At 33.0% G+C, this 17,796-nt stretch overlaps 3 protein-coding genes across 4 annotated transcripts; 1 reads left to right on the top strand and 2 right to left on the bottom strand.

Moving 5' to 3' along the window:
* Nucleotides 1-530: 530 nt before the first annotated feature.
* Nucleotides 531-2,878, top strand: LOC142553072 (bifunctional protein FolD 4, chloroplastic-like). 2 transcript variants are annotated; one of them, XM_075663065.1, is made up of 5 exons: nucleotides 531-881; nucleotides 1,250-1,608; nucleotides 1,901-2,137; nucleotides 2,220-2,387; nucleotides 2,537-2,878. In XM_075663065.1, the coding sequence occupies exons 1-5, from the start codon at nucleotides 677-679 to the stop codon at nucleotides 2,705-2,707; spliced, it is 1,140 nt and encodes a 379-aa protein (XP_075519180.1). In that variant the 5' UTR covers nucleotides 531-676; the 3' UTR covers nucleotides 2,708-2,878. The 2 variants fall into 2 exon arrangements, with proteins under 2 accessions (XP_075519180.1, XP_075519181.1); XM_075663066.1 differs by having other exon boundaries at nucleotides 534-881; nucleotides 1,286-1,608.
* Nucleotides 2,879-5,591: 2,713 nt separating this feature from the next.
* Nucleotides 5,592-7,239, bottom strand: LOC142553074 ((+)-neomenthol dehydrogenase-like). The gene is made up of 5 exons (XM_075663068.1): nucleotides 7,145-7,239; nucleotides 6,826-7,075; nucleotides 6,672-6,749; nucleotides 6,179-6,358; nucleotides 5,592-6,066 (listed from the first exon to the last, which is right to left on the bottom strand). The coding sequence occupies exons 1-5, from the start codon at nucleotides 7,165-7,167 to the stop codon at nucleotides 5,683-5,685; spliced, it is 915 nt and encodes a 304-aa protein (XP_075519183.1). The 5' UTR covers nucleotides 7,168-7,239; the 3' UTR covers nucleotides 5,592-5,682.
* A 4,359-nt stretch (nucleotides 7,240-11,598) lies between these two features.
* LOC142553073 (E3 ubiquitin-protein ligase At1g12760-like) lies at nucleotides 11,599-15,125 on the bottom strand. Its single transcript, XM_075663067.1, has 5 exons — nucleotides 14,512-15,125; nucleotides 13,456-13,575; nucleotides 13,215-13,347; nucleotides 12,131-12,295; nucleotides 11,599-12,024 (listed from the first exon to the last, which is right to left on the bottom strand). The coding sequence occupies exons 1-5, from the start codon at nucleotides 15,066-15,068 to the stop codon at nucleotides 11,848-11,850; spliced, it is 1,152 nt and encodes a 383-aa protein (XP_075519182.1). The 5' UTR covers nucleotides 15,069-15,125; the 3' UTR covers nucleotides 11,599-11,847.
* Nucleotides 15,126-17,796: the final 2,671 nt, after the last annotated feature.

Below are 17,796 nucleotides of genomic sequence, written 5' to 3' on the forward strand. Positions count from 1 at the left end.
TCTGAAAATATTTAGACGATAAATTTATACACGTAAGTAATACATTACTAGGTTTTTTGTTTATTTGTGAGACGAGACAACTCTATTCATATTTATAATAATAATAAGTAATAATTTTGTCATAAAAAATAATATTTTTTAATTTATGACACAAATAAGATATATATCTCATAAAATTGATTCGTGAATATATCACACAAAAATTTTTGTGATATTATATATAATGATTTAGGTAAAAACTTGTGTGAGACTGTCTCACAGATCGTATTTTGTAATATGGATCTCTTATTTTGGTCATCAATGAAAAAGTATTATTTTTTATACTAAAAATATTATTTTTTATTGTGAATATCGGTAAAATTGACTCGTCTCAGAAATAAAAATTTATAAAATCATCTCGTAAAAAACCTACTCATTTATAACCTCAATCGAATTTGGGGGAGACGGACAAAATCTCGACTTTTGGTTGTGTGATTTAGTGGCTGCACTTTGAGTGCGCCTTTTTCTTTCTTTTCCATTTTTCATTCAACACGCTTTTTCCTTAAAAGTGAAAGTGCTGTGTTTCAAACACGACTACTAAAACCCTAGCTATGATCACCGGTCTCGGTGCGTGCCGTCGATACTCATAGCAAGCTAGCACAGGGCTGAAAATAGGCTCCACATTATCGGTCTCGTAATGGCCGCTGCCGCCACTACATCAGCGTCCACCGCTTTCAGCTCCACCACCGATTGCTGCAATCAAGTGGCCAAAAGAGTGTTCCGAATCACTGCTCTTCAGGTGGCCTCGACTCGACGGCCCTCCGCCTTTAAGAGTGTAAGAACGATCAATACGAATGCGTGTATCACCGCCTCACGGTGTTCCCTCTCTGGTTTTGCGAAGAGTAAGCCCACAATGTTGTGATGAATGATTATTCCTTATCAACTTTTTCTTGATCAATTATTTTAAAGGGCAGTCCATGGCTGGCTGGCTCCGACAATGACTGTGCTATAAATGAGTTCCATTATTCAAAAAATCAACTTTCCGTCGTATGAAAAAATTAAATTGGCTTGCCCATACCAAATGAGCTCGTCCCGGAGCCAGAGACAATCCCAAACTGTAACGACTATGATTTTTTGTGTACTTTATTTAAAATGTGTAGTTTGGCAACTGTGGAATAAAAAATGGGTTTATAAAGTTGGTCTGCATGTGTTAAACTGTGTTTCTAATTTCTGTCTGCAAGTTTTTGTATTTCATTTTGATAATTCTCAGTGTGGTCTTATCTTTCTCATTCGGCGGGTTCTGCAGCTGCAACCATCACGGCTTCTGCGAAGATCATTGATGGAAAATCAGTTGCCAAAGAAATCAGAGATGAAATTGCTATTGAGATATCTAGGATGAAAGATTCCATAGGGGTCGTTCCTGGACTGGCAGTCATTCTCGTCGGGGACAGGAAGGATTCTGCTACTTATGTGCGCAACAAGAAGAAATCATGTGAATCTGTTGGGATCAAGTCATTTGAAGTGCATTTGGCTGAAGACTCCTCGGAACAAGAAGTGCTCAAGTATATCTCAGGCTTCAATGATGATCCTTCGGTTCATGGTATCCTTGTTCAGTTGCCTCTACCTTCTGTAAGCCTCCTATATCTGAGTATTCGACTTTCGGTTACACTCTACGTTGCTGAAAATTGTGCTTATGAACACTCGTCATATATAGCAAGAGGATACATGCAAAAACATGTGAATGAATTTTGTGTAGATTAATCAGACTACTCCCTTGGGGCCACAAATCGATAGAACCTTAAATCCCTAGTGCAATAGAATATCCTGTGACTGTGAGTTCATCTAATGACAGCAACTTTCATTTTAATAGTTTCCAATCATGGGGATGATTTTTAATTTTGCGGGTATGTTCTTTCTGCAGCATATGAATGAGCAGAATGTCTTGAATGCTGTTTGTATTAAGAAAGATGTCGATGGATTCAACCCTCTTAATATTGGTCATCTAGCCATGAGAGGTCGAGAGCCATTATTTGTTCCTTGTACTCCCAAAGGATGTATAGAGTTATTGCGTAGATATGGTGTTGTGATCAAGGGGAAGAGGGCGGTTGTAATTGGCAGGAGTAATATTGTCGGGATGCCTGCTGCCCTCTTATTGCAAGTATGATGATCCTCAAGTATATTGAGCAGTTTAATGCATTTTGTTGTCCTATTTAGAATTTTCTAGCTTGTTCTTCTGGCAGAGGGAAGATGCCACAGTCACTATTGTCCATTCAAGAACAAAAAACCCAGAGGAGATCACAAGAGAAGCAGACATCGTTATCTCAGCTGTGGGGCAGCCAAACATGGTGAGGGGTAGCTGGATCAAGCCTGGCTCTGTTGTCATTGATGTTGGAATAAATCCAGTTGAGGTGCGCATATTTTCTCAGTTTTTTTTTTGTTAAACTCGTCCCATAGTGCGTCAGGCCGAGACAGTGATGACTGACGACTGACAATCATCTTTTCTTGTTACCTCATACATGATGAATTATAACAATATCAGTGCCTTCTCATGCTACAGGATGCTACGAGCCCTCGAGGTTATCGACTTGTTGGAGATGTTTGTTATGAGGAGGCAAGCCAGATGGCTTCTGCTATAACCCCTGTTCCTGGGGGAGTTGGCCCTATGACTATAGCTATGCTTATCTTAAACACCCTTGTCGCAGCAAAGAGAGCTAACAACTTCAAATGACATCTATGATCATACAAGGGCATATTCCTTCTCATCGATCTGACTGAGATTCTTCCGTTTCTGCAGAACTGGGTTGGTATATTACTATGCATGTCCTTACCATTAAAGCAGTGCAGTTTGGTTAAGGCAAATTTCAATCTTTGGATAAATCTATAAAATTAGTTGAAAGGACGACCTATTGCAGCTGGGAAATAGTCCATTCAATTTTTGAAACGAAAAATTTTCAACTTTACATGTAATTTTCTACAATAAATATAAAATTTAATCTCAAAGAGACACCAAGCATGATGTTAATGTGGAGGCATGACATGAATAGGTTGCCACAAACTCTTCGAAGATGAATTATAACATCAACATGGATTTAACCAAATGTATTTGTGCATTTTATATTTGTTACTTTCCATCCTTCAGTAGTGTTAAATTAGTGTTATCATGCTTTTGTTAATGTGTGCGACTAAATCAAATCGTTGATATGTTTGATACACGTCTTTCCATTCACATTTCCTTTTTGATAAAACTTGTTATTTGATTGATTTTTATCATCCATTACAAGCTTAACTAACCAAGAAGAAAAATCATCATTCAACCTAAACAAAGGGTGAAAGAGAATCAAAAGCAAAATGAGCAATGTTATGGGTTACATTATTTGCCGTACGACGAACATGAATAAGCTCAGATAACCCAGATTCACTCATACGTTCTCTAATATCTGCCGCGCAGAGGCTCGTATAACTAATATCATTCTGAGTGGTAGTGACTGCTTGCACTGCCAATAAGGAGTCGGTTGCAACTTGAACATCATTAAAGCTTTTGTCATGCAGGAGAATAATATCTTCTTGAATAGCCAGAAGTTCGCCACGAACCACTCAAATGGGTTGGTTGATCCACTTCCCAAAATAAAATTAAACAACCAAAATGGTTAAGAAGTTGATAAAAGGAGCAAAAAAAGATCAAATACTGATACTAACCAACAGGATGAATTTGATTATAATTTCATCATTACTAAGAACAAAGAAAAAATAAAATTAACGTTGTCAAATTTCAATCATTACTCAATAAACTTTTTTAAGGAAAAAAGAAAGGATTAATAAGATTATCATAATTTCAACACTGAATTTTTCAATTCATACAAATCTAACTTGTATTCATTGCATCTTCAACTGGAAAATTCTAACCGTATCAGCATGCCACACGCGTTCGATTTACTGGTATGAGAAAACAAATTCTATTGTGGATTAGTTCTACAACTAGGACAATTAAGATAGACATGAAAAAAATATTTCCAAACCAACCATGTCTTTGTCTCCAAAGAAGTGAATTTCATTAAGGTGTCTCGGGCAATATGTCTTGTCCCAGCCTTGTGGAATAACCTGCAAGTTGCTATGATATTTTAATAAGATCAAAACCTCCAAAAACACCAATTGCGACTCCTCCTTTTTTGTTCAAGTTGCTCTGATACATTTACTATGTCAAAATTTATAAAATTAGTTTAAAGGGTGAGCTATTGCGGCCTGGAAATAGTCGATTCAATTCTGAAATGAAAGCATTTCAACTTTACGTTTATTTTTTCTACAATAATATATAACTCAACCACGAACATGAAATAAGTTGCAACAAATACTTCAAAAACTTGAACCTCAATTGAAAATAGGTTATAGCAATATGCGTGCTTCGCGTGTGATTTGCTTAAAGGAGAACAAAGGTATATGGTACAATTAGTTCTTAATTTTATGAGGAGAAATATATTTTTGGTCATATAATTTTATCTCAAAATTTTCAGTTTTAAGTATTAAAAATTAAAATAAAATATTTCTAAATCAATTGTAAAAATGAATTTCTATGCATCAAAAGTGATCACTACTAATTATATGGGTGGTTCGGTACGGTATAATGGGTTTTCTAAATCGTATATCGTACCGAAAAATACAATCTTGGAATATCGGATGCCGATACTATACCGAAATTCGGTAATTAATAAATTTATACTGATATCTTGTCGAAATATTGGTATACCAAAATTTGGACACGGTATCGGTAAATTAAAATTGATACCAAAATTATATGTACAAAAAAAAAAACTTTTCCGTACTCTTGCAACGCAAAATGATCAACAAGTACAAATTGAAATACCAATTTGGATTAAAGTCTGAAGCCCAACACAACAAAATATAAATTGTTAGATTAAAGTATAAAGTCCTATACAACAAAATAGAAATTGAAATCTTAAATGCCCTAATTTATAAGTGACCAAAATACCGAAAACATTTAAAATCTATACAGCATATCGTACCGAAACTTTCGATATAGTACGAACCGAAAATTTCGATATACCGTTAATTTCGGTATGTGTCGATATGATATGTGCGGTATATCGAAATTTTCAGTATTTTTTCCACTCCTAACTAATTGTACAATTTAAATCTTAAAAAGGGGAATTAGAATTTTCGGTCCTCAATTTTCTATTTTGAAAAATAATAATCTCCAATGTAAATTTTTTTAAGTAAATAATCCTTAATGTGTTTCAGTACATCGGAATGGAACATTTTTCAAAATAAAACGTTAATAAATCTACGGTCAATTTTCAAAATATAAAGTTAATATCAACATCAATAGGAAGGTGATAATGATAATTTAACATATCTATCTCTGTCATTCACATATCAATTTTACGATATCAATCTCTTGTCTTATTCGACCTATGAAAAATATTTGTTTAGTCACAAAATATTACTTTCTTTTCTAGATATGGACTAAATCGACATGTATCATATATAAATTCGTGAGACCGTCACACGAGATACCTAATCAAATTTTAAAATCTAATATCACAAATATTAAGTTTTTTTTTGGAACAAATACTACGTTTCAATGGATTATTTTCACGTACATGACACATCCCATGGAATTATCTTATTCAACGTTTAAAAATACACCTTTCTAAAAAAAAATATAAGTAAACATCCAAATATAGAGAATCATTCTTCGAAAGACGACACTTCTTTGCGGAGAAAGAACAAGCCAGACGGGCCATCATCGGGCAACAGCGCCAGCATCACCGGGCCTTCCGCACCCTCTTCGATCGTCAATATGCCAGTATTGAAGTTAAGCTCTGTCGAGACGAATCCCGGACACAAGCAATTTATCCGAAAACTTGGGTACTTTCTAGCTAAAATCCTCGTATATGCACCCATGGCTGCTTTCGACAAAATGTAAGCACCGAGAAATTGCGGCCAGCCTTTAGCTTCTAATGACCCCTCCTTCAAACTTTTCAAGAATTCGCCCAATACTCGGTCGATCCTCTCTTCTGTAAGATTTTCAGCATCGTTGAGTACCCCTTTAGCCCATTCATTCGGTATGCTCTGAAACAACAATGATGTGTTTGAATCAGTAATCTATACAATATTTTAGCTGAATGACGCGTTTAATGAAGTCTTGTTCGACGGTCGGCTATTTGAACAATAGTTTTCGCACCTTTAACTTGCCCATTGAAGACGAAACGTTAACGATTCTTGGCGAAGGAGAAGACTGGAGAAGGGGAAGCAGAGCTTCAGTGGTCCTTTTTGCACCATAGTAATTTGTTTGAAGAGCTTCCATGGCCAGATCACAAGTCATAGAAGATTTGGCATTCCAATTGATTTTCGCTCTGTCTGTCTGCACAATTCATTCCCATAATTATAAAACGGAGTCAGGGGCAACATATGAATGAAATCAAGAGATGATATACGTGGGAAACCTCCTTTTTCAGTTTCTTGATTTCTTATGAAAAGTTGTATTATATTATAATATATACACAGAGAGATGTGGAGCATCTCACAACACACAAACTCTATCTTCAGAGGTAACTCATGGGTTAGAAGACATAATTTATTTTTACAAAAGCTATCGAAGTAGTTCTCTTTTATCGAATCCCCTGTTTTCAGTGAATAATACGAAACGGGACACAGGAAGGAGGAAACAAACGGACCCCGGCGCGGACGGCCTTGATTGCAGCCCGGAAAGTATCCCCATCGACTATGGCTCCAAGAATCCCTGCATTGTTCACCTGCAGCCATCCTAATTTATTTATTAAAATATATTATTTTTTTCCTGCATATCTTTTTCATGGAAACCCGATATACCAGAATATCAAGCTTTCCGAATTGAGACTTTACAAATTCAGCAAGCGAAGCAACGCTTTCCGAATCCATCACATCGAGCTGATGAAAAATCACGAAAGCAGAAAGCCCGGATTCTTCATTCAGCTTTTCAACAGCTTCGAGTCCCCTTTTCTCATCTCTAGCCGTCAACACTACAGTGATCCCTATAGACGCCAACTGCCTGCAGATCTCAAATCCAATCCCTCTGTTGGCGCCAGTAACCACAGCATACCTGCAGTAGCATGGATCAACGGAAGGTTAAAGAATGCTGGAGATGGCGTTAATTCATTTGGTTACTTACTTCTTGTTTGAGTTCTCCGCCATAGATGAAATGATTAGATTTTTGTTTGGCTGAGAAGTGTATATATAAATTGACAATTTGCAATAATTGGGTGTCTCGACTCTAATTGAATTTTAATATCAAATAATCATATCCTCATAAAATACATATTGATAAACAGAAGTTGACGATCTCACGAATCTTTATCTGTGAGACGGGTCAACTATACCGATATTCACAATAAAAAAAGTAATATTCTTATCATAAAAATAACATTTTTTATGAATGACGTAAATAAGAGATCTGTCTCATAAAATACGACTCGTGATACCGTCTCACACAAGTTTTTGTCTTTGATAAATAACATAGTAATCATTATATGTAATCACTTAATTTTAATACTTAATAGCATCGTTGTTAGTTGATTTTTTTACAAAAAAATTATTTGGGACTTGAATTTTTTTTTTTTGTACTTATTGTGATTTATATTAAAATAAAAAATAAATATCATATATTACGATTTCTATATTACCAAACCTATCAAAAAAAATTTTAATTTTAGTTGGAGCTAATTAATTCATTTTATAAGTAATTTGATTCATGTTAACTAAAAATAAAAGATTCTTAAAAACATATATTTACTTTGTCGTAATAATAATAAGAGTAGGTTTTTTGTGAGACGATTTTATTGAAGTGAGTCGAGTCAATCTTGATAAATAAAAATAATATTTTTTTATGAATAATTTTAAAAGAAAAAATTATCTTATGAAATCGACTCGTAACACGGTGTCACGCAAATTTGTGTGATAATATGAAGAGCTTGAATACGTGTCCACGTGGTTGCATGCCATTAACATACGGGGAACAACAACGTGATTATCCATGCTGCCACAGTGAAGTACGCTAATAGATGAGTGGCCGTGGGTTAAAATATAGCATTACGATGTAATAACAAAATTATTATTATATTTTTAAAAAAATTAAAAACATCATAAAATTTTGTTTTGGTAGAAAGCATCATCAGTTTTAAAAATCTTTTTGTATTATCCTACTTAAATAATCATATTAATCGATTACAAAAATTAAAATTATCTTTAGATTCTTGATTTTAATATAATATCTAATGAAAAAATATTTAACATAAAAAAACAATGTGCATGAAAAATCTAATCTAGCTTATAAAAAGCCAACTTCATTCTTTCTTTCTTTTTTTAACGAAATATGTTAATCTCATATATTTGTAAGTTTATGGAATTTTATAATAAATTTTTGTGTTAAAAATGATATAATAAGTTGAATTTGGAGAAGATTTGACCGAATATTGCGGCTTGATTTGGACAAGACCGATATAGTATTATAAATTAATGAATATAAATGCTATAATAGTTATATTTTTTTATTATTAAAAATCATAAATATTGATAATTTTTTCTACGTGTCATGACACCAAATTAATTCCTCAAATTTAATAGTATTTAAAGTATAGATGAACTGCGAATATAACTTCATGAGCTCTGTTAGGGATTTACTCAAATCAACCAAATCTTTACAATCAAATCGCGTATCTTATCGTTGGCACTAGCATTTAATAAACCATGTGCATAGCTAATATAAAATGATGAATGAAGATAGATTTATGTCTAAAAATTTCATTTTTTATTGTTAAATTTCAAAGAGAAAATTTATTAATATAAACAAGAAATTGATTTTAGATAACTTAAAAGATCTTGTTTCTTGCTAATGGAATCGTTTTGTTCCCTGAAAAAAAGAATAAAGAAAATAAAATGTTTACAAAACATATAGATCGGGGAAACATAAATTGATTAAACTGATAACTAAAATAAATTATAAAATAGATTAGTGTGAACTTTCAACGAGCTTTATGATGTCTTTGCTTCTAAAGGTATCCTTTATTTATTATTCTCGGACGTTTTTATTGGAAAAAATTCATAAATCACATAATTTATAATGTTAAATTATTAAGAATTTAATTGAAAACTTAACATCTAAAATCATAATCATGAATTTTTTAAAACATGTCTCGATCTTTCAGATCTACACAGTCTTTTTTTTTTTTTTTGAGAAAATAGGGAACAAGATGCCGCGTGATTTGGTGACTATTACCTATAAATAATATATATTATTATCTTCTTGTATTTCTGTTTTATGTCATCATAAAAATGAAATTACACTTATGTCTATACACATTAAAGGCTCACGACGTATTAGATATATTACAGCTCAATAACCCGAAACCTATTAAATACGCCTTAAGAACGAGTTCCTGATATACACGCTCTTTTCCTTGAGAGAATCTTTCAGTTTCGCTTCGTGATAACGTGTGGATCTGGAAACCATAACTCGTATTTAGATAATATATATAATTATCTTCTAATATTTTTATTTTAATTCATCATAAAAAAGAAAAGTACACTTATATCTCTACACAATCTATTATATACATTAAAGCTTAGTAGCCAAAACTTTAATAAATCATTTTAATTTCACATAAACTCATGAGACGGTTTCATGAGTTAATTTGATGAGACAGATCTTCTATTTTGGGTCATCCATGAAAAATATATATATTTTTTAAATATGAGTCGGATTTATCCGTCTCACGAATAAAGATAAGTGAGACCGTTTTACAATAGACTTACTCTTATAATTTTGAGCTTAATTTAATAAAATTATTCATATATAAGTTTGTATAAATAAAATTGATCCAATTTTGCACGAGGAAAAAAAAAATATTTTCTCCAACAAAAATCCCGATAAAAGAGCTATAGAGGCAGGACTTGTCGAAGACCAGAACCACTCCTTTCACTCATTGAAACGTGCGAAAACTATTTTATTCTCTTAATTGAAAATATTCTTCTTTTTAAAAATAAATTAAGTAGATTCGTTATTTACAATTACTTTCAATAAAAACTAAATTGAGTGCGTTTTTAAATTCTCATAGCTATTATTATTCATACTTTATATTTAGATTTCATTATATTTATAATAAAATTATTATATCCCAACCCATCTTTATTTTGGAGAAAATCTCCAAAATAGAGTATGGGTTGGTACTCCAACCCAACTCCAAATGCAATCTCCATTTTGGAGATTGCAATAGTGATCCTCCATTTTTGGAAGATCGTTATTCATTTGAAGATCAATATGGAGATTTCACCAAGTTACTGAAATGCCATCATAACAATTGTAAAATAGTTCTTTCGTATTTTTATGTATTTGTTTTGCTCTATTTTATATTATTATATTTCAAATTATTTATTTAATTAATTTTAATGTTAAATAATTTTATACTTAGTTAATTTATTTTAATTGTTTTATTATTGACCATTTGTGGGAGGAGTATAGTACTTCGGAATATTAGTATTTTTAATGGTCAATTTATGTGTTGTTCTTTAAACCATATGTGTCGTTTATATTTGTCGTGATTTATATTTTATGTTTATATTATGAATGTTGTATCTTGTCGTTTATGTTTGTCATGTCAAAAAAAAATGTATTATTTTAAATAAATTGAGTTTAATACATGTTTTATTGTATTATGTTTATCGAATTAATTAAGTTCGGTCGTATAATACATTATGTAATTATATAATTATATGTGTATGTTTTTGAAAATGAAAAAAAAAGAAATGAAGTATTTTGTAATATTTTTAGAGGATATGGGTTGGAAAAGATTTTTAAAAATAGAGATCACGGATCTCTATTTTGGAGGATAGAGGATGAAAAATAGAGGATATGGGTTGGAGATGACCTAAGTTAAGTTTTAATCTTTAAATTTTGGATGATTTTAGTTATTTTAATTTGAGTTAACTAATATGACTCTACGAACATTGCGTCGAAGTTATCTGAAAATTGAAAAAAATTAAAATAATAAAAATAAAAATAACACTCTAAAACTATAATTTAATAAGATAAATACCAAAACAACAAAGAGATAGATATACAATATAAAATCTGTAATTTTCCATCAAAATACAAAGGGTCGTGCCTATTAAGAGACAAGAAAGTCACCAACTCAGATACATTTTCACGAGGGGTTCATAATTTTTTAAAAAACCTCTATTATTTAATAGTGTAAATTGACTCAATATAAATACATTATTCAAGAGTTTTTTTCCTCTGCATATCGCAAGACCCGAAGCAAAATCCAAAGCACCTTCCCCAGGATGATCGTTGGTGTTCAATTTTGGTTTGTGTTACCAAAATAATGGCTGCAAAGATAACAGCTGCGCCGACGCGAAGGAATGGGTCCTCTGCAAAGATTTTTTTACCGACACTCGATTTATACATAACACGTCAACTCGCCAAACGCGATTTTAACCAACCACCCGCGTGTGGCCAACTTCTTATCCCATTATCATAACTTAGATTTTGATTTTGAACCACGTTAACACTTCCACGTTCATATATCATCATTCTAACATGTGATCGTTGTCGATAATCCAAAGTTCATATGCAACAGTATCATGTAATTTCCCTTTAACAACACAAAAACAGGAGTAACATTACATACAAATCATACATTTCGGAATACGATAGTAGTTTCGAGTATCGACTCCATTTCTGAAGTGACAGAGAAACAAGAAGTTCCTTAATAATATTATTTTTTAAAAAAACATATATACAAACAAACAGTCATTGCCTCCTCAAAGCTGGATAAAACACTCAGAGCATCCTGGATGATTGGTTAATCCTTTTATCGATCATACTTCTTCACTGCCGCTTTGGTTACTGTTTTTCAGTATATTGAACTTGCATAGAGGACAGGTGGCATTCATGTACAACCACTTGTCGATGCAGGCTGTGTGAAAATGGTGGCGACAAGGGAGTTCACGCAGTTCAGTACCATCGTCATAGGAACTTAGGCAAATACAGCATTCCTGCAACCCAACAAAAGAGGAATCTCAAAGATTAAGGACACGCAGAAGATTTTGATTGAATTCACAAAATTGTAGACAGAAGTACAGACAGTACAGCCGGACCTACCGCATCCTCTAGAGGAAGAACGTGCTCTGAGGGGGAATCAGTTTCACATTCAGTCATTATCCCTCCAAATGATTCTTGTATTTCTCCATTTTGCTTCTCAAAATCACCAATTTTCCTGAATTTGTATTTAGGTAGTCTCTCAATGTCTTCTTTAGTAGCTCCTTCCTGTAGCCATAAAGCAAGAAACAAAAACGTAAAAAAAAAAAAATCGCTTACTGCAGTGAATGGACAGCTTTGGAAATCAGTTCTTTCCTAGGTTTACCAGCATGCATCTCATCATATCATGGAATCAGCGTTATCGCAAATCAACTTGCAAAATTAGAAACTACGAAAATCAAGTGAAAAACATCGGACAGCACCACTGCTTCACCTAGAACTTGGTTTTAGAATGCTTCCAAGGTCATTTACAAGAATAGTTTCACTGTTTTTGTAAATCAATAAGAAATTCCCTTCCTCTATGTCGAAGTATGTATGAACAAGTCTGATTAAGCGTTGTCTAATTTGATAAAAGATCAATTAGTCAAAGAAGATAAAACAGGCAAAATATTTCAAAAATATAATACGTAGGGGAGGCAGATGGCTGAACATTAGTTTTTAACTCTATTCTGATCAGAGTGTGCAGGATAAGTCAACTGTTAACAAAATCATAGGCGTACTTAACCTCTTAATCGTTGACAACATACCACACCCCCTTTTTTTTCAGTTTTGTAATCATTATTTGGAATCATACATGGTCAACCTAGAGTAACTACTAGCAACTACAAAAAATTTGTAGGATAGCAATAACGCTGTGGTTTTATCATAAAAATGGTTATCATTACTCTTTCTATACAAAATGTATGCTAGTAACAACAGAATTGCCAAGCAGACAAAGGCAAATCATTGTTATGTCCCCGCCTAGGGAGATGACAAGTAGGAAATATACATCCCAAGTTAGTCAAAAGACTCGTGATAATCACTTTATTATCCGTTAAAGCTACCAACCAAATCAAACATATTCTAATAGTAAAAACAGGAAGGATACAACTCAAAGTACCAACTGAAACAAGAAGTTAGCTGTATAAATTATTCAACTGTCAGTTACCTGATCTGCTACTGCATATAAGATTGCTATAATACAGGGTAGACAGCAGCAAACAGCAATTCCAATGACACATGCCACAGCAACACAAATAACAACGAAGAACACATCAAAGGCCAAAAATGTAATACAAAGCCTGCAACAGAAATCAATAATCGGCCATACTCATGTAGTTATATTGAAACAAAAATGTATTTGAAAGGTTGCTAACAGCATCAATCCATCTAGATTTACTAGCACAAACCAGTAAAGCTGAGGCGATTCAGCAGTCAAGCTTTGCCCACCCGCAGAAACCCAATAGAACCCAATTATCCACCAAATGAATGAAAACATGGTATTTGCAGACTCCAGATGTTTAGCCACACTGCCAAAAGAAACATCAAGAAATCATATTAACCAAATTTCTCAAGGCCGGACATTAAACATGACTTTCAATCTAATGCTTGCCGGTGTTTTATATTTAATTGGAAAATTAAACTAAAACTCTGTCAAGAAAGGAAAAAGACAAATGAATAAAAGGAAAATCAATATAACGTGCTGATAATATAAGCCTGTGCAGCCCTGGTGCTGTTTGAATAAAATCATGACCACTCTATTCAAAAGCGGAAAAGATTGGAAAAGAGAAAATAAGGGGGGCACTTGAGGTGGAAATATGCATTCTCTGGAGTCGTATCACTTTACATAAGCAACCCCACATAAGAATTCAGAACAATGAAAATAAGAAATGTTTAGGAAAATTTATTCAGCTAATGGCTTTAGATGAGTGGAAAAGGCAGAGTTTATTCTTGAAATTTAACAAGAACTAGATCACCAATTGCAACAACCGAAAGAAAGTAATTGCCGCAGTATTAAAAGGGTTGAAAAACATATCGGACTGCAGCAAAAGTTCTCCATTTGCGTCAACAAATGAGATGAATTCAAATCACCAAATTTCCTATTCCAAGCAATTTATGCAAAAGCTTCATCGTTACTATTCAGTCAAGTAAAAAATCCTCACCAAAATCCACCTAACATTAGCTGCAGCATACAACAATTTATCTCCTACCAAACAATTTTAAGTCTCTTGCAGAACTATATTCAGTTAGATCGAGTCTATAATCATTTTCCCATGTGCGCCATATACAATTCCACAGCTCAAAACTACACTTTTGAACCAGTCCTAGATATTTATACAGACGTGACATGTGAAATATTACTAACTACATACACTAAATTGATATGTTTCTCAATTTAAATTGAAAGACCTAATAAAATTTCAACAAAAAATATAACAACCAAACCACAAAAGCCCCCCGAGTACCTAGTGTCATCATCACTTTGCCGGCGGCCAGTATCGTAATCACCAGACTCCGCATCATCACTTCCGGAGCTCAAATTCGAGAAATTACGAGTATACCTAAATTGCCCCCTATCACTCCCCTCCGAATTCCGCTGCGAATACCTCTTCTTATACTCCGTCCAGACGCACACCATATGCAGAATGCACTGCAGAGCGTAGCCGACAATCCACAGCCTCAGTGGCATCGACGGCATCTCATAGCGTGTCATAATCAGCACCGAAATCGAGACAGTCACGAAAACGAGGTTCCAAATAAGGTCCAATATCACTATCGGCTTAGAGTAAGCCCAATCGCTCTGCCGTTCTTCGATTTGCTCGGCAGCAGCTTCACGCACACGAACGGACGGCTCACGCATGACGCGGCTGCGGCTGCTGGCCCTCCGGAGGAAGCGAGCAGCGCCGCGGAGGCTTGGAGGACGGCGGAGGAAGCGGGGGCGAGTGCGGAAGGTCTGGTCATCGAGCAACGGCGTGGAATCCACAGCCGCCGGAGGCGATGAAGTGTTGCTATCAGATGACATCGTTCTATGGCGATTTTGCGTTTCTGAAAGTTTCTGTATACCAATTTTTTAGTACCGTGATCGTTCTTTGGGTTATTGGGGAATGTTTGATCGGACGGTGGCAGTTGAAGATCAAGTTTGTGTCACAGAAAAATCTCAGATAGAATACGTATTTGTACAAAATATCGTATCATTATAATATATGATTTGCATAAAATTATTTTGAGAACTAAAAGTTCAAATAAATATATTTAAAACTAATATATATATATTTATATATACATATATATATATATATCGCCTAAGTCCTTGTATGAAATTAATTATTAATACTTTATTTGTCTCAATTACATAATTCACACTATTTTTTCGCATAAAATACTATTAGGAAAATAAATTATTTTCCAAACAAATTTCATAATAGATCATTCTTTAGTGATATTGACAAAACAAATTGAATATAATTATACACATTAAATAAAAATATATTAGTAATAGAGTTTATTAAATACAGTGAAGAAACTATATATTTGAATATAATTATACATCATTAATTGTATGTAAATATGCCATAGCTCCAACCAATACTTTTAGTTGGTTGGGCATGAGATTGGGCTTCTATTTGGGCTTGGAGTTTGATTGAACCCTAATTCTAAGTTAAACTCCGGATAACTTACAAAAATGTCCATCAAATTATCATAAATAAATCAAAATTGAATAATATTAAAAAATTCGAATATTCTATTTTATTAAAATTGAAGATATGATAATAACCATCTAAGAAGTATACCAACAATTTTTCCCAACTTTACCCTTATATAATATTAATATTATATTTTTGTTTTTCTTTTTAAATTTCAACATATTTTTATTTTTATTTTTTTTATTTCAACAATTCAAATATCAATTTAGTCCTTCCATAATTTGTCAAATTTCACGTTAGTCCATTGATAATGATAAAAAAGACTAAATACACACGCATATATTACAAAAGTTGAACCTAATAGAGACAAAAATGGACACCAAATTTTCTTCCAACTTTGCCTTTATGTGATACCAATATCCCACTTTTGTTTTTTGTTTTAATTTTAACAAACACTTTTATTTTTATTTTTTTCAACAATTCAAATAGCATTTTAGTCCATTGATAGTTTGTCTAATTTTACTTTAGTCCATCGGTAATTATAAAAAAAACTATACACACACGCACTGCGTGTGCATAGTAATTAGTATGCATTAAAGTTCACGAATCAAATTAAGTAATAACTTGTTTAATGATCTATCTAAACTACACAAATAGTTATATCTCCATATATAATATATTCAATTGATAATAAGTTGTATAGTTGATAATCGTATCGTTTCTTCTCGTATGCTCATCGGGAGGTCCGGCGACAAATACTCAAAGATTGCTGCACACATGTTTTTTGTATCAGCTCACAAACACATAGATTCGAGTCATCGTAGGAGACTCTTCGATTCTTAAATTACACAACGACTAAATAATGTGAATAAAAAAATAGGTGTTGTAAAAGTTTCTTTTATTATTGAATAGATCCAACTCAACTTTCAATTAATTCATGATTATGAACGGAGCCGTATCAATAATAATAAAAAAAAATCATTATAAAAAGTATAAAATTTCATTCTTACTTTTTTTTAATTGTCATATATATAATATGAGAAAAGTTATTCTTACAAATTATATATACATTTTATATTAAATATTAAATACAAAATTTAGGTTACACTTAGATTGACTATGGACTTCAAGGGCCGATGGATTTGTCATCGCCTTCATCATTATGATGTTATCGAATTCTACTTCTTTATTGCCAGAAAGACGTTGTTGGACTCGAAATTACATTGGCCCAATCTCATGTGATGGGTTTGGTTTGAATTGGACTCATTCAGAAAGCCCAAATCTGTTTCCCAATTCCTTTGGTTGCAGTGCATGCTTATCTCAATCTTAAAATATTTATTTTCACTTTATATTTTTATTTATTGATGGTTTTAATATAATTTTCACTTTATTTATTAAAAGAATCAACTATTGTGTACAAGATAGAAACTAAAGAAAATATACAAAAATGCATGGAGAATTTGAATTATTTCCTCTCTTTTTTTTTTAAGAATAATTTGAAGTTATTTCTCTCTGATTTATGAAAATAAAAAATAATAATTTTTTTCCATATTTTATAATTTCTTCTAAAACATTGTGCCTCCATTACTGTAAAACATCATAAGCCTAACAAACACCTTTTCAAGTAGACCTATTCACACCCTAAACCATTATTGTCCGAACAGTAACACAACACATCACCTATTTATTCCCGAGCCGACCTTCGATATTTTGAAAACAATACAGAGATTTGAACAAAAAATTCAATTCAAAAGGAAGAAAGAGCAATGGTGACTACCCCCCACTTGTCAACCAACCGAACTGCCGGTCTAGACGTCTTTCTTGGCTGCTGAAATGCTTAAAACAAAGCAACAATTCGAAGTCCTAATTTCACATTCGAAAGTTGGATCCATTCTCGGTCGGACTCATTCGAAGAAAATCGTGGCCTTTTTGAATCTGTCAATTTGGACACCGAATCGACATTTAAAGAGGCTACAATTCAAAACCCTTCTTTATAAAGTCTTCGTGAAACATTTTAATTAATTAGTCGAATTCAACTCGTTCGCAAAGTTGGGCGCTACTTGTCTCACGAAAAGTTTTCACGTTCATATTTACGTGTAACATTCA

This window comes from Primulina tabacum, chromosome 8 (assembly GCF_025594145.1).
Source record: "Primulina tabacum isolate GXHZ01 chromosome 8, ASM2559414v2, whole genome shotgun sequence".
Taxonomy (NCBI): Eukaryota; Viridiplantae; Streptophyta; class Magnoliopsida; order Lamiales; family Gesneriaceae; genus Primulina; species Primulina tabacum.